This window comes from Chiloscyllium plagiosum, chromosome 21, assembly GCF_004010195.1.
Source record: "Chiloscyllium plagiosum isolate BGI_BamShark_2017 chromosome 21, ASM401019v2, whole genome shotgun sequence".
In the NCBI taxonomy this organism is placed as follows: domain Eukaryota; kingdom Metazoa; phylum Chordata; class Chondrichthyes; order Orectolobiformes; family Hemiscylliidae; genus Chiloscyllium; species Chiloscyllium plagiosum.
The window spans coordinates 39,265,414-39,289,365 of NC_057730.1; the positions used below are offsets into that span (position 1 = coordinate 39,265,414).

Consider the following 23,952-nt stretch of genomic DNA (forward strand, 5'->3'; position numbering starts at 1 on the left):
CCCCGTCCAACATCCCCCTGCCTCCTCTGTGGGGCAGCCGGACTGGACACTAATAATAAGACTGCTGCTGTTGCTGCCTTTGTCGGATAAGTCTGCAAATAGTGCGCGGTCAGATTATCTGGGGAAGTGGGGGTGGGGTTCAGGATACATCCTTCTGTCGAACTTCAGGGTAAGTGTGGGGAAAGAGAGAGAGAGGGCGGGAGGTCTGTCATTTGGAGACAGTGCCTGTTTAATCACTGTAAACAAAAGACACGATCAGTGTTGGAAACACGTCTTTGATGTAATGTTGCTATCGGGACCTCGAGATCTCCTTCGGATAATCCAATTTTCGGATAATTGGTATTCGGATAATCGAGGTTGCTCTGTACAAGTCACGCTCCCTACCTCATACAATCGATAAATTTTTGAAGAAGAATGAGGAAACGCAATATAAAATATAAGATATATAATTCTAAAGGGAGTACAGGATCAAATATATCCAATGTATATGGGCACATTTCGTTGGCAGGACACATTGAGAAAGTTGTGAAAGGTGAGTAGGCTCTGGGATTTTATGAACAAAGTAAGAAAATTATGATGAGCCACTGGGCAGTGAACTTTATCAGGAATGTGAAGACATTAGAGTGGATAGAGAATGTAATGGCAAAGTATGGTGCGGCATGGTGCCTCAGTGGTTAGCACTGCTGCCTCACAGCACCAGGGAATCTGGTACAATTCCGTCTTCAGGCAGCTGGCTATGTGGAGTTTGCATATTCTCCCCATGTCTGCGTGGGTTTCCTCCAGGTGCTCCATAGTTCAGAGATATTCCTGTGAGGTGGATTGGCCATACTAAATTACCATTAAGTCCAGGGTGTGCAGGTTAGGTGCATTAGCCATGGGAAACATAGGGATACAGGGATGGGAAGGGATGCTCTTTGGAGGGTCATTGTGGCCTCGATGGCTGAATGGCCCATTTCCACTGTAAGGATTCTATGATAGGGTTCCAAGGATGAGACATAAATAGACTGGAAAAGCTATCATCGGTCTCCTCACAGAAGGTTGAGGGGAGATTTGATAGAAATGTTCAAAAGTGCATAGTCAGAATATAGGAAAGAAATCTTTCCCATTGACGAAAGGGTAAAGAACCTGAGGACAGAGCTAAATGGGGAAGTAACAGATGAACTTGCACACTAAGTAAATGGTTGGTTCTGAAATGCATTGGCTGAGAGTGCATTTAAAGCAGATTAAATTAGGCTTTGAAAAGAAAATTTGATAAGCACCTGAAAAAAAAAAGGCAAGACTTCAGAGACAGGACTGGGTTGTGCAACAAGTTAAATTGCTGTTGCACAGAACAGTATATCAGGCCAAATGGGCTCTTTCAGTGCTGGAATAATTTTATTATTCTACTGCTGCTGATCTTGCAATAGCCATGCACAGATCAGTTTTCAATAGAAATTTGGCAAAAGAAAATTAAATGAAAAATAAATGATTTGGAATTGGAAATGTTACATAAGCTAAAGAAAATTCACGTCTAAATAAATGGGTTTTAACACAATGGCACAAATTCCAAACTAATAGTTTGAATATTTCTCAATACATCCTCGCAAGTCAAAATTTCTGAAAGCACATCTAAACTGAGGAACCTAATGGTTGACAGATGTGTGTACCTGGAAGTCTGAGAAACATGAGCATGTCTTAGATTGGAGTCCACATCATACTCAGACACCCTGCAAACTCCCAAGCCACCTTTACTATCCAACCCCATTTGCCGCTACCACATTTGCTTCTTTTTCTTCAAAACACACCAAATTAAAATAATATTAATCCGTAGTACTAGCCACAGAAAAGAAGTACTAATTTGCAATAGCAAAACATGAATGTTTCCAAAGGGATGGAGATAATTCAGCGAGTATTGTTACAATGTCCATGTGAGGAAACATATGTTAAAACAGAAGGCAAAATGAAACCTTTGATTTATGCAGAGCCTTTCATTACTTCACAACATCATAAACAGCAAATTAAGTACTTTTCTAGTGGAATCACTCTTGTAATTTTGAGAAATACAGCAGACAACTTCTGCAGAGCATGCTCCTACAAAGAAAACAATAAGATAACCTGCTTCTTCAATGAATTTCAGTTCGATAAGCAACATATATTGGCCAAACCTCTGAGCTGAACTCCCTTGGTCTCCTTAAAAATATGCCTTAGAGTGTTTTCATTTCCAGCTGAGATTCAGGGCCTACGAATTATCTTGCTCAGAAATATTATCATAAGTTGATATAATTTCTAATGCAAAATATTTACAATAGTCTTTGCAATTGAATGGTATTAAGGTCTTCCCTTAAAGAAAAGGAAATACATTATCAAAGCAGCCGATTCACTGCAACTTCAGTTGACATGAACAGAGGTCTAGAAACAGATCATCAGATCACCAATAACATCTGGTGCAAAAAGAAATGAAGTCATCTCAAACAGGAGACTGAAAGTGGCTACAATTTATAATGTCTTTGTTATTTTGCATTTTACAACTTAGGGCAATCAACTTTTGGTACAACCATTTTTTCATACTTAGGAGATTTTGAAAGTTCATTTCCAAGTCTCAACAAGTTGTTTGATTTCATTTGGTGGGCGGCACGGTGGCACAGTGGTTAGCACTGCTGCCTCGCAGTTTTGGTACAACCATTTTTTCATACTTAGGAGATTTTGAAAGTTCATTTCCAAGTCTCAACAAGTTGTTTGATTTCATTAGTAAGAAATACGCTGTCACCAATTTCCTATTTTTCACCTTTGAAGTTGGCCAATGCTGTTACCATGATTTCACACTCCAGCTCAAAATTATCACCTTTTCAAAAATCGGCTTTTCGTCCAATTCATTTAGATGATGCTATATTTACTAAAACATATGGTGGGCTGAATGGCCTCTTTCAGTTCTGTATCATTTTATGATTTTAACAAAAAATGGTTGTATATACCTCAGGATACTTTGGAGGCCATTTTTGTTTTCACTATTTGAGTGGCAAACTGGTTTATCAAGGGAAATGAAAATTTGTACGGTCCTGTAATGGCCAAATGATCCTGTTCTGCCAGAATATTGCACAGCAAATGCAGAAGAAATTTTAATGCATAATATTCATTTTCATAAATGAAATTGGTAAACCACAACAGCACCTTACAAATAGCAGCAATGACTTCAGCAGATAGACTGCACATCGGTTGACACCTACGCACATCAGCCAAGACTGACAATCAAAGATTAGCATCAAAGGGACAGCTGCCTTGAGAAAGTTTTCAGTAAGTCTACTAAATGGGACTGCAAAACTGAAAAAAAAATGCAGGGGTCATAAACATCTGTGAGTCATTGACAATGTAAACAGAAACTTGGCATGAACTCTTTGCCCTTACCTTGAGTCATTGAATTCTATAAATGTCCAAACTGTCCATTCATTGTAGGTAGCACATTGTGATTCAAAGCTTATTTTACCAAAAAGAAATTTAATGAACCACATAAGCTGGTGACATGGAAGGAATAGAAATTGTCCTATTGCTCATTGTAGTAAACATTATACCAGGAACATATTTGACAAATGAAATTTTACCTCATGGTATTTTGTTGTAAATAACAGTAGAGATGAAAAATTAATAATGTAACATAAAAAACACATTAATGAAGAAAGTCCATACAGTCCTTTGTAAGTAATGATTGTGAGAAATGTTCCCTTTCTCTATTTCAAATCCGGACTGTTTAACTATTTGTTTGATCAAGAATCAATCCAATGCTTTGTTTAATGGGTTGATTGAATTAACAGGCATTACAAGAACTTGCAAGGGTTGATGCTCTACGTCCACATCTGTACTTATGAAGAAGTACCTTCATTGCCATGCCAAGGAAAAACACAGACAAAATTTTTGGTGTGTACACTTGGGCTAACAGGTTAACTACTCCAAGCAAACGACACAGAGGTAAAATTTACATCTTTTCCCAGTTGTAGCAAAATTTAAAATAATTTACAAAATGAATAGTAGAAATCTTGCCCCATGATTTCTTTTTACTCCCTTTGGTATATAGCAGGTCAGAGTGAGTTTGTTACCCTTTCCACTTAAGGCCTTCATTCTTGGTGCAAACATGACCAGGAAAGTGAAGAGATTTAAATGTAAAGTATCCTCCTCTTCTCTCATCTAATAAAATGTATCAAACAACAATACTGGATTCCCATTTTGGTTCTGGTTATTTCACATTATCTTGGCTTGGATCAAAATGCCTCTCCGCCTGCTAAAAATTCATCACAAGTGTTCAAAAGACCATTACAGTGGTGAGAAGGTGGAACTGATTGCTACCTGTAGATGCTGCACTTAAAAGGAAATTAGATACTAGACAAAGGAAACAGGCTTTTTTGAAGCATAAGCCTGCCCTTTGACCAGCAGGGCCAAATGGTATGTGTTTTATGCAATTAATTGCAGTTTAATTTATTAAATTAAGTACATGTTATGTAGAAACTTTATCAATGCAAATATTTCCTAGCCGATCTAACCTTGGCATACAAAACTGAAAAAATTTGCCACAGAGAAAATTTCAACTTAGAGTTCCAGTAATTCATACATAAAGGCCATTACTTTGTCCTGCACCTTCCTTTAGTTCCCTGTCACAAGCATCGTGCTCCATCTACAACTGTATCATCCTCTTTACAGTGATTTTTACTGCCTTCTAGTGAACTTTATAGTCAACAAACTAACATATAAAGGATTTCCCATATCAGTTTCTAAAGGCTTTCCAATGACACTAGGAAACTAAGCACAAGGGTGCCAAATTCTCCAGAATAGTTTATTTTCTTTGATAATTTTGCTTCAACATTGCAGACTGCTTATTATCTAAAATGTGAGAGGCAGCAGGGATTCAAGGAATGATGAGAGGAATGGGAGATGAAACGAAACGTGACAGGAGTGAAAAAAACTGAGAGAAAGCAAGACAAAAAAAACTAAAAGAAAGAAAATGTTTACATGGAAGACAAACATGAAGAGCTAAGAAAAGGAAGACTGAATAAAGTGTTATGAAGTTGAAGGCATGTACTGTACCTTTAAGAGAGAACAAATGCTGTTCTGAGCTGAAAGGTTACAAGCACCGGTGATATGACTAGATGACAGTCCCAGAGTGTACTGGAAAATTGAAAATATGTAACAGTTAGGAGGTTCAGAGCTGAGATTTGGAGAGATTTGGAGAGTTCATCCCCATTAACGGTTGAATTAATTTTTTATGTAATGTAGAGCTAAACCGAAGTTTGGAATTGTTATAAAAGTGGCACAGCCATTTACATGATACAGATGAGAGTTAAACAAAGACTGCAAGTTTTATAATAATAAAAGAAAATTACTATGGATGTTGGAAATTTGAAATAAAACAGAAAACACTGGCAAAACTCAGCAAAGGGGTTAACTCAGCAAAGGGGGTGACTCTTCTGCAGTGAACTGTGAATACAGCAAACTGACTTGTAAGCAGTATAAGTCAGGATGGAGGAGGTAAAAGAGCAACTATAACACCTTCTACAATTGCATTGAGATCTGGGGACAACTGAAGAATTGATCAGAGTGTTGAAGAGGGAATGGTCCCTTGGGAATGCTAAGAGAGGAAGGCAAGATTTTAGATTAGATTTCCTACCATGTGGAAATGGGCCCTTCGGCCCAACAAGTCCACACCGACCCTCTGAAGAGCAACCCATCCAGACCCATTCCCCTACATTTACCCTGCACCCAGCACGACAGGCAATTTAGCATGGCCAATTCACCTAACCTGCACATCTTTGGACAATGCGAAGAAACCGGAGGACCCGGAGGAAACCCACACAGACACGGGGAGAATGTGCAAACTCCACACAGGCAGTTGCCTGAGGCGGGAATTGAACCTAGAACCTTGGTGCTGTGAGGCAGCAGTGCTAACCACTGAGCCATCGTGCCGCCATGTTTGATGGCAGAATCATACCGGAAGTGGTGGAGAAGGGAGAGGATGATTCTTGGAGAAAGTGAGGACTGCAGATGCTGGAGATCAGAGCTGAAAAATGTGTTGCTGGAAAAGTGCAGCAGGTCAGGCAGCATCAAAGGAGCAGGAGAATCGACGTTTCGGGCATAAGCCCTTCTTCAGGAATGAGGAGCGTGTGCCAAGCAGGCTAAGATAAATTCATCCCTTGTGGTTGGAGGGTTCCTAGGCGGAAGATGAGGCGCTCTTCCTCCAGGTATCGTGTTGCCATGGTCTGGCGATGGAGGCGGCCAAGGACCTGCATGTCCTTGGGGGGGGGGGAGTTAAAGTGTTCAGCCACAGGGCGGTTGGGTTGGTTGGTGCGGGTGTCCCAGAGGTGTTCTCTGAAACATTCCGCAAGTAGGCGGCCTGTCTCCCCAATGTAGAGGAGGCTACATCGGGTGCAGCGGATGCAGTAAATGATTCTTTCAATACGGAGGCCAGTAGGCAAAATGGGGGAGCGGGGAGACTCACTTTGGTTCTGGGAGGGAGAGGAAGGATAAGGGTAGAAGTAAGGGAAATGGATCAGACATTATTGAGGCTCCTGCAACTCACAATAGGTGAGAAATCATCAGTTGAGAAAAAGGAAGACATGTCAAAAGCACCATTGTGGAAGGTAGCATTACCAGAACAGATATGACAGAGACAGAAAAACTGAAAGCATAGAATGGAGATCTTACAGAAAACAGGTGGTGTTGTTGAAATAGTTGTGGAAGTCGTTGAGTTTGTAAAGAAAAGGAAGAGTCAAAGATTGATCATGTGAAAATGAGGGAAACTGTAAGTAACTGACAAATTTTCCAATTCTACCAATACAATCATTGACTTACTGGAAAAACTCTAGTGGAAGGGGTGTCCAAGCTGGCCTAGAACAAAGAATGTATCACATAACGTGCAAAAAGACAGGCATTTCTGCACGTACCCACAGCCACACCACTTATTTGATGGAGTGAGAAATGTTAAGGGTGAAATTGTTTGATAATAGAATAAACTCAGCCAAGTGGAATTAATGGATTAGGATTGTTTAGGCCTGCATACAGTGGAGAAATGGAGAGCTCGCAGACAATCATGATAGGTGATGAAGAGATTTTTTTTGTCCATAGTGATGAGATAGTTGCTAGGGCCAGGAAACTAAATATTGCTGAAACAATATGGCACATCAGAAGAATCACAAATACAGGTGGGAAGAAACTGGACAAGAAGAGAAAAACAGAGTTAAGATAGGAAAAAGTAATCTCAGTGAGCAGGAACAGGGTGATATAATAGGTCTGTCAGTGCAATTCAGTTTCCAGACTTTAGGAAGAAAGTAGAAATGGGATACATGTGGATGAGGGACTATAATGTGGAAAGCTATGGAAGGAAGACATCCAGAGGAGATGTGGTCATTGACAGTCTGAGAAATAATGGCTTGAAGTTCAGTGATGGATTGTGGTCAGAGAGAGATAGGAAAAAGTGTCTGAGAGTTGATGCTCAGTCTTTGCAAGTTTGAGATCAGTATGTCAGATGATAACTGCACCACCCTTATCAGTAGGTTTAATAACAAAGTCAGGATTATACCTGAGAGAACATAGTACAGCAAGGTGAGATGGAGACAGGTTAGAGTGGACGAGGTGAGCAGGGAAATTAAATTTGCCAATATCAAGTTGACAGTTCTCAATGAACAGATCAAGAGCAGTAAAGGCAAAAATCTAGCGATACTTTTCAACTTTTGCAGTATTTGATTTTGTAATACAATAATGAACTCGCATTAACATACATCTGTCAAAACCTCAAAGCATGTTCCAGCAAATGAATCAGTTTGAAGTGCTGTCAGTTTTTACCACATTGAATGCCAGCTACAGTGAGATTCCAAACCTGGGCAGACAATGAATGGAAGCCCAGGGGCATAGTACAGCAACTATACTATGGACTACAAGTGAAACAGAACACCTCAAGCAAACTGAATTATATACTGTTCTAAAGCAAATCTACCTGGCCAAAACACAAATATACCCCAAAAGGGTTTTCATTCAATCTAAATACAACAATAATATGTAAGATTCATTTTCACAGACGTACAATTCTAGCATGACCAAGGTAGTTAACACTGAGTTGTGTAAATCACACTACACTGACTTGAAAACAGCTCCAGGTTGTTTTAATTAGTTACTTGGAAATGGTCATATTGGACCATTGGAGAGCAAGAAGACATGGAATTAAAACACATTTGCATTTAAAATGTTAAACAAATGGAAGCTGTTTTAAAGAAATGGCTCAGGGCTGTACTGCTGCTATGTATTACAACACCCTACAAATCACACAGGACTTCAGTAGCCATAACATTTCCACAATATTCACATGTGAAGCAAAATCCAGTTCCTTGTTGAGTATATCCATTTTCCAATCTAGTTTGTTGTCATTTAATGGCCCATGTATGGATTGTTTATTATCCCATTGAGGACCATTAATGTTTAAAAAATGAATGCAAACACCCAACAATTATGCCACAAAAATTAGTGTCTTTTAATTAAAATGACAACATAATTGTTTCTATAAAGCAGAATTAAACGAAGCAAGCATCCCTAACATAATACAATAGCTTATGAGGATTTAGACTATATGTGCAGTTTTACATTTATTTCCCCAATAGTTCACAAACCTTAAAAGTTCTTGAAAAATCATTGACTTTTCCTATGACCAAAGGAAAAGGTATGCCACAGCCCTCTATAATTTATTTTAACTCTCCTTAATATTTCAGAAATTCTGTAAGGTACAAATCGTAACGGGACACTTCCATTAACATTTGGTAAAATAATCCAATCCCCTTCGAGCAGTAAGCTAGACCAAATCTTCCAACTGAATTTCCCTTAAAATACAGACCTAACTTGTTTGTTTCTGTCAGCAAATATGTACAAATAAATTAAACAAATGAAGCTTCAAACCAAGGCTCCATATTAAATCACTACCTCTACGCAATATAGCTTACGTTGGAATCACCCAAATAAGAATGCACATGAATTATCCTTCCTTCAACACAACATTTTGATTCTGAAACTTGTAAAATTAATTTATACTTCTACTAGAGTTTCCTGACTCTTTCACCAGACTTCCTGGCTTCATTGTAACTTTAGAAAGGGATCGTTCATGGTTCATGGCTTTTATTATTATGACCTCTGACCTTTCAAAACAAAAAAAAGTTAATTTTTAAGTATAACAAACATAAGCTAGCTTGAGTTGCACTTACATCAGAAAGCTTATTTGTTTCTGTATTTGCTTCCATTTATTTAGAGTTAACTTTAGTTCCCAATACTGAAAATTATATTCTAAACCACATAAACCATGAACTAAATTTTCACAAAATTTGAAATAAAGTCCCATATTAAAATACAGCCCAACCTTAGATGAGAAGATTTAAGAGAGGCAGCACTATTATTTAGCATAATTAAGGTACAGATAAATCTAAGAATCTACAATGGAGGAGGTGACTCATTGACAAACAACCCTGTAGTGTTGCAACTTATTACTCCTTGATCTCCATGTATTTTGGTGGATTATCTTGAAATATATGAGCAAAATAGTTGCCATCAGCTGTTTTAATCACATCTCTAACCCAACAATATGATGTGATTGATTACATAGTATGCAACTGCTCAATTACTGAAAAAATCCATGCCTGAATGCAGCAAGACCTCAATAACATTCAGGTTTGCACTGTTTTATAACAAATACCATTTCTCATCACTCAAGTTCCAAGCAATAACCATCTCCAACAAAAGACAATCCAGTGAATTCCCCTTGACGTTCAATGGTATTATCTTTACTGAAGTTCCAATATCAATATTTTGGGTGGGGTGAGGCTGGTAAAAGAGAAGGATAGTGGTGATAGGATTGCCACTGACCAGAAACATAACTAGATCAGCCTATAAATAGTGTGGCTATATCGGCACGTCAGAGACTGGTAATTCTTCAATGAAGAACACCTCAATTTCTCATCTGACTCTTCAAAGGCTGTCTATCATCTACAAGGACTTGAAAGATTAACTCTGCTTTCTCTCCACATACACAGCCCAACCTGCTGAGTTTCTCCAGCAATTTCTGTTTCAGATTTCCAGCATATACGTTCCAGTTCTATGTTTTATTACGCTGAAAATCTATTGCAGTTTGGAAAGTTAGCATTGTATAATCAGGCATAAGTTTCCCTGTAGAAGGTCAATACAACATTGTATATAAGAGTAGGAGAAGGAAAGAACAAACAAGGAAGTGAAATTTTCGGGAGAAAGAAAGCAAACAGAGAACTTGCTTTGCTTTGGCACTTTCCCAATCATTGTGTCCCCAAATGTTTCATAGCAGTTTAAGATTTTTATTTTTATTCAAAATTCAAAGAATATTTTTATTTAAAAGTAACCATTGTCACACCATGAACTGCTGCTATCAGTTTATGAGTAGTAGTTGTTGCAAAGCCACTTCACCTTCAATATTTCTTTAAAGCACTGTGGAAAAATGGGCTTATTTCAAATTTTGTGAAAGTACCTGGACTGGTTTCTTTAAATGATATCGTTGAAAGGCTAATGTGGACATGTGAGTTTTTTTAAAAACAAGGCTTCCTTGAAGTCACTTTACTGGTGACAGTGGTTTGCTTTGCTGTATCCCCTGCAGGTGGTTTTGAACAGTGACTGGTTGGATAGTGCTTTGATACCTGAAATTGGTCAGAGACAAGAACCTGCAAGGAAGTGGTGCCCAGTTGATCCCTTCTATTTCTGAAAGAATCCTTTTGTTGAGTCCAGGGTGAAACTAATTCATGCTTCTTTAAGAGTAATTAGAGAAACTTCTCAACATTGTAATTCCTGAGCTAACTAGTTTTGAAAGACTCCAAACAACTATGCATTGATAGTGACTTGACGGCATTTGCTAGAACATCACAGCAAGAAACTTCAGATTTTTATAAACCTTACCTTTTTTTGTTTCAAGAGCCAGCCATTAGCCAAAGTTATTTTGTTGCACGTTGTTTTGCGGAGAAATCCAATTTTTCCTGAAGTTCATACTTGTGTTTGTGCATGTACTGTGGGGATATTTTGAGGGATGACATATGCACTTCTATATTACTATATGAACCAATTATTGTATCTTTATTGAATTGATCTGATTTGATAATAAACCAAATTATGTTTGTTAATAAACTTGGTTGATAAATCCTAATAAGATATATAATTGGTGATCTTGTTAACTGGGAAAAATGTATTTAATTTATGTAAAAGGATTAGAGTGACAGTGTGCTTGGTCATAGTTTGAGATAAATGACAAATTAACCTGCTAAAGAAAGGCATGCATTTATATACCATTCACAATCTCAGGACTTCCCAAAGTATTTTACAGATAATGCAGTATGTTTGAAGTGGTGTCACTGTTGAAATTTAGGAAAAAGCAACAGCCAATTTGTGCCATGCAAGGTTCCACAACCAACAATGTAATGATGACCAGATAATCTATTTTAATGAGAATAATTACAGACATTAGCTAGGCCACTTCTGGATTAGTGTGTTCAATTCTGGTGTCCCTGATATAGGAATGACGTTGTGCAAGTTGAAAGTGTTCAGAAAAGATTTACAAGGATGTTTCCAGGCTTAGAAGGCTTGTGCTACTGGGAGAGGCAGAATAGGCTGGGGCTATTTTCTCTGGAGCATCAGAGGATGTGGGGTGACCTTATAGAGGTTTATAAAATCATGAAGGGCATGGATAGGATAAATAGACAAGGTCATCCTCATGGTAGATGAGTCCATAATTATAAGGCATAGGTTTAAGGTGAGGGGCAAAGATTTAAGAAGGACCAATGGGGCAGCTTTTTCACACAGCAGGTGGTGTGTTAATGGAATGAACTGCCAGAGGAAGTGGTGGAGGCTGGTACAATTACAATGTTTAAAAGGCACCTGGTTGGATGTATGAATAGGAAGGGTTTAGAGGGATATGGGCCAAATGCTGGCAAATGGGACTAGATTAATTTAGGATATCTAGTCTGCATGGAAGAGTTGGACCAAAGGGTCTGTTTCCATGCTGTACATCTCTATGACTCTAATTGAAGGTAAATATTAGTGAGGATAGTAGAGTTACTCCATGGAGCTCCTTCAAATTAAACTTACAGAATTTATTTAAACAAGAAAATGCCATGAAATCATTTATATTCATCTGCGAGGGCAGACTGACTTTGCACAATATTTAGCGCTGTAGCACTCTCTCACTATTACATAAAGTAACATACAGTAATTCACAGAAAAATTGCATATCAAAAGAAACATTAAAACAAAAGTAAAAGAAAAATATATTTATCCTTGCATCCAGGGACAAATGTGCACACGAAAAAATATTTTTTAAAGAACATTTCCTTATAAGCAGTATACTTAATACCTGAACTTGTGTTTTGTTAATGGTTTCAACACACTTGCCTTGAACTTCTGACTTTCCCCTCACTTAAAACCTTCAGTCTGGTGTATAATAAAACAAATGACATGTAAGAAGTTGTCATTCACTGACAGATGCCAAGACCATTAATCAGCACAGTTTTCTTTTAGGATAGGACATCAATCATGTAAACATTTGGGAAAAAAAATTCAGAAGCAATTGGTGAAATAAAGTGTCAGGTGCTGAGCAGAGTTTATAGAAAGATGCCCTGTCAGATCCAGAAGTGACAGAAAATATACTTCTTGCCAAGAGGTTTTGGATCTTCTTAGTCTGAGACACAATATGTCACCTGGTCAGTTTATTTGAGAAATATGAAGTTATCATATGCAATTTTATGCATGCTGTGTACACTAGAGTACTCCAGCCTTCTCAGGTGAAGGTTAAGATTGGGTCAGAAGTTTAAAATACTGCTAAGTGTAATATATATTTCCCTTTACAATGATATTTTTGTCATTTCCTCACTGTACTCCACACTACCACCATGTTACATAAAGTAAAATCATCTTTGGAGTTATTACTAAACCTCAGTTAGAGCAGTTAGACACAACAAAACATTGCACATGCTGGGATAGTTGAAATAGTTGTAAATACATACACTGTCTTGTGAATTTGTCATTATTAATTACCTCTTGTGCAGAATTTCATTTTTCAGTAATTTTTCCCTAAAGAAGATTAACAGTTGATTGTGATTTTTGATTTAAGAACTAGTTTGCAAATGCTGATATTTCTGAATCCATCAATCTATTTAGAAATACGTGCAGTAGAATCCAAACATTTCAGTGAGCTGAAGATTGGATGTGATCCAGTGGAGCAGGTTTGCGGGGCTGAATGGTCTCTTTCTGTTCCTCTAAGACTTGGGTTTGAACTGCTTGGGGTGTCTGGCAATAGTAGCACCAGCTCAGGTTTTTAGGACAAAAGAAGGCATAAGAAAAATGTATAGAAGCCGAAGGAAAATGAAACAAGCCGATAGATTTAGGAGCTTTTAAATTAAGATAGTGTTAGTATGTTTAACAAAAATCAACTTACATTTGAAAAATGCATTTGAACTGATGAGTATTTAAAATAATACACAGAACCACATAAGACAGACATAAGAAATACCAAGACAGCTGAACCTTTGTCAAAGAGATAAGATTTAAGGACCACCTTAGGACGAAGAGAAAGGCACAAGCAGGTTTAGGGACAGAAGTTCATAGATACAAGCATCATCAGCAAGCAGTGCTAGAGTAATTAAAATCAGAGGTGGGAAAATACTAGAATTAGAGGAGCGCAAACGTTTTGGAGGAAGAAGTTACAGAGATAGGGAGTGTGGAGCCATGCGGGAACTACAGTACAGATCTACAGATTCTTAGGTACAAAGAGGCAACCTTTAAAGCTTAGATCGAGGGCACTTGAGGATCTGAAATGTTGGTTTTCTGATCTGTTGTCATAATACCACTCAAATGCACAGAGGGGGTGACAACCTTGTGGCATTATCACTGAACTGTTAAATCCAGAGATCCAGATAATGTTGGGACTAACAACATAGGCAAGGGTAGGATGGAGGACCTGTTTGGGCATTATCAAGCACTTGGAATGAAATTAAGGAACAGGTGTTCAAGGGTCATAATCTCCGGATTACTGCCTGAGCCACCTGCAAATTGGCTTAAGGACAAGAAAATTAGGGAAGTAAACACGTGGCTAAGGGAATGGTACGGGAAAGAGGGGTTCCATTTCATGGGGCATTGGCATCAGTTTTGGAACTGGGGGGATCTGTACCGATGGGACGGCCTCCACCTGAACCGGTCTAGAACCAGTGTTCCAGCAAAAAGGATAATTTGAGCAGTCACTAGGACTTTAAACTTGTGAGTCGGGGGAAGGGAAAGGGAAAGGGAAAGCAACAGGAAGTATGGTGACAAATGAAAAGGCTAGCAGCAGGTTAGCATGTATGCAGGAGGGTTTAAGTTCAAGACAGACTATGAAAGAAGCAAAAAGGAAGGATAACTCAGGAGATATTAGCGATGTTGTGAATCATGACGGTAAGAAAGCTAGCAGAAAGGCACTTTGCCTGAATGCTCATAGCATTCATAAGAAGGTTGATGAGTTAACGGCACAAATCATCGTGAATGAATATGGTCTGGGAGCCATGGTTGCAGAATGGTTATGACTGGGAATTAAAGATTCAGGGGTACCAGACTATTCAGAAGGACAGACAGGAATGCAAGGGAGGTGCTGTGCTCTGATATTCAAGAATGACATCAGGGCGGTGCTGAGAGATGATATAGGTTCTATGGAGCATGAGGTCAAATCCATTTGGGTGGAAATTAGGAATTCCAAAAAGAAAAAGTCACTGATAGGCGTAGTCTATAGGCTACCAAATAATAACATCATATTAGGCCAGGCAATAAACAAGGAAATAACTAATGCCTGCAAAAATGGTACGGCTATCATCATGGGGGATTTTAATCTGCAAGTAGATTGGTCGAACCAGCTCAGTCAGGGTAGCCTTGAGGAGGAGTTCATGGAGTGTATCCATGATAGTTTTCTTGAACAGCATGTAATGGAACCGATGAGGGAGCAAGCTATCCTAGATCTGGTCGTTTGTAATGAGACAGGAATAATTAATGATCTCATAGCGAAGGATCCTCTTGGAAGGAGTGATCACAGTATGGTTCAATTTAAAATAAAGCTGGATAGTGTGAAGATAAAATCCAGTACTAGGGTCCTGTGCTTGAATAAGGGGGAGCTATGATAGAATGAGAGAGATCCTGGATAAAGTAGACAGGAAACAGACACTTTATGGTGCAACAGTTGACGAGCAGTGGAGGACCTTCAAAGAAATTTTTCAAAGTGCTCAGTAAAGTATATTCCGGCGAGAAGGAAGGACTGTAAGAGGAGAGGTAATCTGCCATGGGAGTCCAAGGAAATAAGGCAGGCTATCAAGCGAAAGAGAAGGCATACAAAGTGGCCAAAAACAACAGAAATCTAGAAGATTAGAAAAACTTTAAAGGTCAATAGAAAGCGATACAAAGAGCTATAAACAAAAATAAAACAATTAATATTATGGAAGAGTTAGTGTTGGGTAAGCTATCGAAGCTAAGGATAGATAAGTCTCCTGGCCCTGATGGAATGCATCCCAGGGTGCTAAAAGAGGTAGTGGGAGAAATAGCAGGTGGACTGGCGGTAATTTTCCAAAATTCGCTGGTCTCTGGGACAGTCCCAGCAGATTGGAAAATAGCAAATGTGACGCCACTGTTTAAAAAGGGAGGTAGACAAAAGATGGGGATTTATAGATCAGTGACCTTAACCTGTATAGTGGGGAAGATGCTGGAGTCTAAAGTCAAGGAAGAAATAGCAGGGATTCTCGAAATAAATTGCCCCAATTTACAGTTGCAACATGGGTTCATAAAAGGCAGGAGAAAGTGAGGACTGCAGATGCTGGTGATCAGAGCTGAAAATGTGTTGCTGGAAAAGCGCAGCAGGTCAGGCAGCATCCAAGGAACAGGAGAATCGACGTTTCGGGCATAATTCCTGAAGAAGGGCTTATGCCCGAAATGTCGATTCTCCTGTTCCTTGGATGCCTGACCTGCTGCGCTTTTCCAGCAACACATTTTCAGCTTCATGAAGGGCAGGTCATACTTCACCAATCTTTTGGAATTCTATGAAGACATTTCAAGCAAGGTAGACAACGGGAACCCAGTGGATATGGTGTACCTAGATTTCTAAAAGGCCTTTGACAAGGTGCCACATATGAGGCTGCTGCATAAGATAAGGATGCATGGTGTTAGGAGTAAAGTATTAGTGTGGATGGAGAATTGGTTGACTGACAAGAAGCAAAGAATGGGGATAAATGAGTGCTATTCTGCTTGGCAATCAGTGACTAGTGTGTTTCAATGATCGGTGCTGGGACCACAATTATTCACAATTTATATAGATGATTTGGGGTTGGGGACCATGTGTACGGTGTCAAAATTTGTAGATGACACTAAGATGAGTGGCAGAGCAAAGTGTGCAGAGAACTGTGAAACTTTACAGAGGAACATATAGACATTGAGTGAGTGGGCAAAGGTCTGGCAGATAGAATACAATGTTAGTAACTGTGAAGTCATACATTTTGGTAGGAGTAACAGCAAAGTAGATTATTACTTGAATGGTAAAAAGTTTCAGCATGCTGATTTGCAGAGGGACCTGGGAGTCCTTGTGCATGGATCGCAGAAGGTTGGTCTGCAGGTACAAGTAATTAGGAAGGCAAATGGAATTTTGTCCTTCATTGCTAAAGGGGTTGAGTTTAAAAGCAGGGAGGTTATGTTGCAGCTGTACAAGGTGCTGGTGAGGCCACACCTGGAGTACTGTGAGCAGTTTGGTCTCCTGGCACAGGAGGGGGTGCACAGGAGGTTCACCAGGTTGATTCTGGAGTTGAGAGGGTTGGTTTATGAGGAGAGGCTGACTAGATTGGGATTATATTCATTGGAATTCAGAAGAATGAGGGGGATCTTATTGAAACATATAAAATTATTAAGAGAATCGATAAACTAGAAATAGATAGAACGTTTCCACTGGTACGTGAGACTGGGACAAGAAGGCATAGCCTCAAGATTAGAGGAAGCAGGTTTAGAACTGAACTGAGAAGGAACTTCTTCAGCCAGAGGGTTGTTAATCCATGGAATTCCTTGCCCAGAGAAGTAGTTGGCACTATTTCAGTAAACACTTTTAAAGCTAAGGTAGATAATTTCTTTATTTTTTAATAAAAGTAGGGGATATGATGAAAACACTGGGAAGTGGAGCTGAGTCCACGAACAGATTAGCCATGATCATATTGAGTGGTGGAGCAGGCTCAAAGGGCCAGGCAGCCTATTCCTGCTCCGAGTTCTTATGTTCTGTGTTCAAATCCCACCATGGTGGAAATTAAATTGAATTTAAAAAAAAAATCTGGAATCAAGATCACCATGAATCCTTTGCCAATTGTGAGAAAAATGCATCTGATTCACTTATCCTTTAGGAAAGGAAACTGCCACCCTTGCCAGGTATGTGACTCCAGACTCACAGTAATATGGGTGACTTTTAACTGGTAAGGGAATTAGAGATGGGCAATAAACGCTGGCCTAGCCAGCGACCTCCCCCATTCCATGAATGAATTAAAAAATATATAAAACTGTGGTGTTACATCACAAAACATTCATGGGCTATAACTTTGGCTTGTGATAGTTATTCTGTATTTCAGAACCAAGGAAACAGGATATTGTGTAAAGTTGAGGGAACAACTCAGTTTCCTTTTGCATTGGGAAACTTCCTACTTTCATGAGTGTGGGACTGGATTCTTGCACTGAGTAAAGTACCAAAGTGAGTGAGCTAAATGGAACTGTTTGAACTTACTCTTCCTGGATTCAAGTAGGCAGCTCACAAGTGATTTTATAAAAGGCCATGTAATGGAAAGGCAGGTGTATCACAAGGAATAGAGCATTAAAAAAAACCCTGCAAACATCAAATCTAGTAAGAAAATAAAATTAAATGTTTGAAAGATTTACATTTACTCCAATTAAGCAGCTGGTTAATGCTCATATCCTTACACTGATGGCCAGAACCTATTGTTCCAAATACTTGCAGATGCTAACTTTAACACCCCAACAGACATTAAGTTATATTTGGCCTACCAGTTGAAATTTGGTAGTTTTACTTGACCTCATTCATGCTGCAAGATATTGGTAGTAAATGTTATGCAAGTTGCACTCGTAATTCTATAATTTTAAAATAATGCGGTTTCTCAGTTCATAACCCCAAATATTCTTATCAGTATAATTTTCTTGATTGAAGTTTTAAAATATGTTAACTTTTGAACTGATCAATATATTTGATCTTAGAAGATAAATATGATGGCTTGATTTGTCCAGCCCTTAATGACTATTTAAACAGCCTCTCCCAACAAAACACTTGCCTGGAATGCTGCAAACCACATAAGCCAATCAAGACGATAATGGTATGGAGTAATAATACATGGTCTCCGCTTCAAATCACCAGGTTTACATTTGAACTCATATTCCTCCCACAAGGCACTTGGGTCATTCGGATCCTGACTCATTGTTCCTTGAATTATGACCTCAGTCCGTTCCTTTGTAATACTATAGGTAAATAGAAACAAAATAGAAATATTACACTGAATGATTAAAAGATTTTCCCCCACCTCTATTGTCTGAGTACCAAAGATTGTAAAAACAATCGTTGCCCTGCACCAGCCTCCTCCCATCCCATTTCATATAATTGTATCCATCATGTGTTTACCTGACCCCAAATGAGTAGGCGGCATGGTGGCACAGTGGTTAGCACTGCTGCCTCACAGCGCCAGAGACCCGGGTTCAATTCCCGCCTCAGGCGACTGACTGTGTGGAGTTTGCACGTTCTCCCCGTGTCTGCGTGGGTTTCGTCCGGGTGCTCCGGTTTCCTCCCACAGTCCAAAGATGTGCAGGGTCAGGTGAATTGGCCATGCTAAATTGCCCGTAGTGTTAGGTAAGGGGTAAATGTAGGGGTATGGGTGGGTTGCGCTTCGGCGGGGCGGTGTGGACTTGTTGGGCCGAAGGGCCTGTTTCCACACTGTAAGTAATCTAATCTAATCAAATTCTTAAATTACTTAGTTGTTTGTCCATCAAAAACTAATTACATCATCTTGCAAAGTGGCACTTAGCCGCCCAAAACAGGATTAATTTCAAATCCTAGATAAACAATTTCTATCAGAGTAGTGATGGCAGTCCTGCAATTGTTCTCAACGTCCAGGGGAAGAAAATATCAGTTAATGTTTCTACATCTGCTTACCATTCAGTAACTCCAAGGGGTGTATTAGGTTTATCTATTTGATATTTCCTTCCTCACTACTTGTTGAAATGGCTTGAACACCCACATATATACCCTGGTCTAGTGGTTATGTTACTGGACTGGAAAACAATGTTCTAGGCTCATAACTAGAGAATGTGAATTTCAATTGTAAAATGGGAGTGTGAGAATCTCTATCTGTTTAAAAAGAAAAATCTGGTAACGGAAACATACAACTGGTAAAATGTCATAAAAACTCAACACTGGCTTCAGTAGCATTATTTTAGGGAAGGAAATCCTTACTCAGTCTGGCCTGTATGTGATTCCAGTCCCAGACAAGCATTGTTGACTCTCAACTTTTGAATAATCTGGCCACACAAATCACTCATTTCCTTCAAAACTGTTTACGTTGCAACAATACTACATTGCCAGGCCAAACAGGGTTAGGTGATATATGCGCGCCTTTTACCCCAACAACCACCTTATGGACACTTAAACCACAGAGAAGATTCACCATCGCCCCCACTTTAAACCTCCTTTTTAAGCTAGCCTAATTGTAGCAAGCTTAGTTTAAACCAACCTCCATGTTTGCCTGATGCAATTATCTTTAGTTGGTGTATCTTTCTGAGACTCGTGTAGAATATCCTCCTCTCCGGCATCTCAAAAGTTCATTGTTTCTAGAGCTTTTCTCTTACTGACCTCTACAGCTGTTGGGGTGTATTTTCTTCTCCCCTAGCTGTTTTAGATATAGTTACACTAACATTTGCTGTTGTAACCCTTTTCTCTCAGATAATACTTGATTACTTAGGCGAGGGGGCTGTCTAGTGGTATTATCACCGGACTGTTAATCCAGAGACCTAGATAACATTCTGGGGAATTGGGTTCACATCCTGCCACAGCAGATGGTGGAATTTGAATACAATAAAAATGTGGAATTAAGAATCTAATGGTGACCATGAAACCACTGTCAATTTCAGAAAAACCCATCTGTTCATTAATGTACTTACGGGGAAGTAATGTACCTTATCTGGATTGTATGCGACTAGACCCACAGCAACGTGGGATGGGCATGTAGGCAAAACACATCTTCAGACATCCTGACATTACTCTCAGAACACATCTAAAATGAAACTAAAAACTACGCCCTCAAATTCTCAAACAATAATAATAGATACTGTTTTTTTATCACAATAACAATGTCTAAAGCTTTCTAACTTTGCATAGCTGAAGAATCACTTTCATGCTTAATTAAGTAAAGTATTTATGCATTCCCTTTATCTCCCTGGATAAAAATTCTAGGTTGGTCAAGCCACTCCCTTTATGCTGGTGCTCGCTAACCATGCCATTTAAACAGACTGCCAGTTTTCCATTGTAGACAGCCAATAAGCATGAAAATATTTGCCTGATTGCAGCGTTCTGGGCTGGAAAGGGTTAACATTATTCGTGGCGTACAAAATGCTCCTGTAGTCAGATGCCTCACCTCATTAATGTATGAAATATGGAGTTCGCTCTAAATCTGAATTACTGATAGGCAACACTTAGTAAATCAAAGTTGTTGGACAGTTTTTAAAAGGAGCAAGTTATTCGCATCATTTAAATTGTGTAAATTCAGCATCTGTCATAAATTTCACTTCACTTATTGTGGAGATGATATTTTAGAGAACTTAGCTTTCAATTATACATCATTATTTACCATAATCAAACTGGTCAAGGGGTCTCTCTGCTGTGCATTTCTGGACTCAAAACTTATGCTGTGCAATGAATTGCACAAAGCTTCAAATTGCCTCTAGAATCTTGATCGATGGTGCTAACAGTAAATTAATTTGGTGGTACCTCTAACAGAGTGCTTCTGACCATATGATGACAACTGCCTGAAATTGCCTCCACAGGAATAACCTTGTGGTGATTAGTTTGCATATAACTACAAAGGTTAACACTTTTCAGGCCTCACCAGTATTTTTAGAAACTAATCAAACATTCACACAACTATACAATACTGAAGAAGATCATTCAACTTGATATATCTACATCAGTTCCTTCTAAGAACTCTCCAATCTAATCCCATAAAACCCATAAGACTGCAATCTAGTCCGCGACATGAAAATGTTCAATTGCCTTTTGAAAATGATGACATTTGAATCTACTGTTCTTTTAGATGCTGCATTCCACATTGCAAATTGACATAATATTTACACAAGGGAAAATGAATTAGATCATTGCTTGATTTGTGTCAAAATCATTATCAAATTGTAAATCTAACAACAGTAGAATTCACAGTGACATGCTTTAAAAAACATTACTTGATGAATAAAAACGTATTATGTGGAAGTCCAGTCAAGTCCAATTAATATCAATTCCTCTCCAAAGTTGCCAACAGAATTCTGCTATCTGCACAGGCTGCTCCATGGATCTCAGAAGATAATGACTTGACCTTTACTGCATAACAGCAGATGGTAAATGTAAAGAGCAAATATATTTCTATGGCTACAATGGGGTAAGTTCCCCCTTCATTCCCCATACAATTGAATGAATCATCTAGTTCACTTTTATCCCATTAAAATAAACGGAATGAAGATCAGGAAGTTTCTTCACTGAGAGATTGTTGCCAGACACTACAAGTCAGGGGAAACACCAATTGTGTCAAGTTGACGCATTAATAAAATAAGTTGTCTCATCAACTTTTAGTGAACTCTAGTTCAAGTAATAAAACAATGAAGGCGGTCGGTTTTCAGCCCATCGTGTCTTTGCCGACTCTTTGATCAAGATGGACAATATAGTAATTCTATATCCAACTCACCCTGCTCTTGACTCATAGTCCTGAAATTTATTTCATTCAGTTCTATTACTAAATCTTACCATTGAATCTGCTTTCATCCTTTCAAGTAATATATTTAGATCATGAAATTTGCTTTTACAGAATGTTTTATGTTGCCTCTACTTCTTTTCGACAATTATCTGAAATTTATGTCCTTTGGCCATCGGTCCTAGAGTTGTTCTTCAGAGACAAGAAGAGATTTGACAGTGATTTGTAAAAGCATGAGGGGACTGGACTGAGTAGATAGGGTGAGATTGCTCTCATTATTGGAAGGTTCAAGCATCAGTGGACATTGATATAAAGTGATTGGCAGAAGAACCAGATGCACTGTGAGGAAATGCTTTGTTATAAGTGAGTAATTAGGACCTGGAATCCGCAGCCTGACAGCATAATGGAGGCAGATCCAATTGCATCTTTCAAAACAGAATTGGATAATTCCACAAAGAGTAAAAGAAATGCATTTTCCTTAACATATGGGAGTGGGACCAGCCGAGAAACTATTCAATGATTCTACCCTGACAGCAGTTGCAATGCCAAAATCATTCATGATTTTGAACACTTCCAGTCTTTACTTCTCTGTACAAAAAAACAAAAGCTGCAGCTTCACTGGCCTTGCTAGTCAAGCTTCTGAAGCCAATTGTCAGATGATGAGCAGGCGTATTCATTGATAGGATTGAGAGGTAACACGGGCAAAATAAACTGGAAATGTCTAGTTCCCCTGGGTTGGAGGGCATAAATTTGGGTGTCATTGCAGCAGCACCAGGCCAGTCACCTAACCAACCCTGTCAAGGGTTTACCCGTCCCTGGGAAGATGTCAGGGGCTGCTTGCCTGTGGGCTAATCATGGGCAACTCAAAGGGCATGGGTGTTTTTGCATTACATAAGCAAGAGCTCAATCTATTCTGGTACATTGCCTTCCTTGAGGCATGATGATCCTGGCACAGCCCAGTCCACCCTGTCCCCAGCAAAATCCTGGGATTTACCTTTAAGCCCAGGTCTCCTCCATTTCTTTTTCAATGACAGACTACAGTCCCAGCAGATTGGTGGGGCTGGAAAGCTGCTGGCCACTTGAAAGGCTACCAGATGGTCGCACCTGCAGCCATCAAATGGCCTGATGGCCTTAAAATAACTGTGGACCACCCAGCTACGCAGAGGTGGATTCACCTTGACTTCTCGTCAACTGGACGAGGCCATTATTATGTGAAGAATTCCAAACGGAATAAATAAAGAACACTTTTTAATGTGTATTCATTCGCAGGACAAACCAGTAATGAGCAAACCAGGATAAAAAATAAATCAACTTTGATTCTATTTAATATAACTCCAGATGTCTCATAGAATTAGCAATGGCAGGTATAACTTAAATTCCAACTTATGACAAAATAATAAGATTACAATATTTGAAGATAAGGCAACTATTTCTGCTTCACACCTTCCAAAGGCACCGTAAGTGTTGACAATTCGAAGTGGATTAAAGGATGTGTTCATCATTTGTTTTGAGCTGAGCAGGTTTATAATCACTGGTAGACTGAGGTAAGCAATAAGAACCCCAAAGGATGCATTCAGCACTTGTCGAATGACGACACCTGAAGAAAGAGATATAGAACAAAATCATTTTAATACTTCATGTGGGCCACAAGTATGATTTCAGATCAGGGGTGAGGTTTGCAGGGAGAACAGGGTTATTTGGGGAAGATGAGTATTATTACAGGAACATTGTTCTTTCTTTTGGTTAACAATTCAAAGTACAATTCAATACATTTTCCTGTTTAGATTAGATTAGATTACAGTGTAGAAACAGGCCCTTCGGCCCAACAAGTTCACACCGACCCGCCGAAGCGAAACCCACCCATACCCCTACATTTACCCCTTACCTAACACTACGGGCAATTTAGTATGGCCAATTCACCTGACCCTGCACATCTTTGGACTGTGGGAGGAAACCG

At 39.1% G+C, this 23,952-nt stretch overlaps 1 protein-coding gene across 6 annotated transcripts in view; it reads right to left on the minus strand.

Moving 5' to 3' along the window:
• The window catches only part of lmf1 (lipase maturation factor 1), a 598,451-nt gene that overhangs the window by 36,384 nt on the left and 538,115 nt on the right, over positions 1–23,952 (minus strand). For all 6 annotated transcript variants that reach the window (XM_043711866.1, XM_043711864.1, XM_043711863.1 and 3 more), the window contains 2 exons: positions 23,439–23,592; positions 18,324–18,507 (listed from right to left, as the gene is read on the minus strand). In XM_043711866.1, the coding sequence (XP_043567801.1) occupies positions 18,324–18,507; positions 23,439–23,592 (338 nt within the window). The remainder of the gene's footprint in view (positions 1–18,323; positions 18,508–23,438; positions 23,593–23,952) is intronic.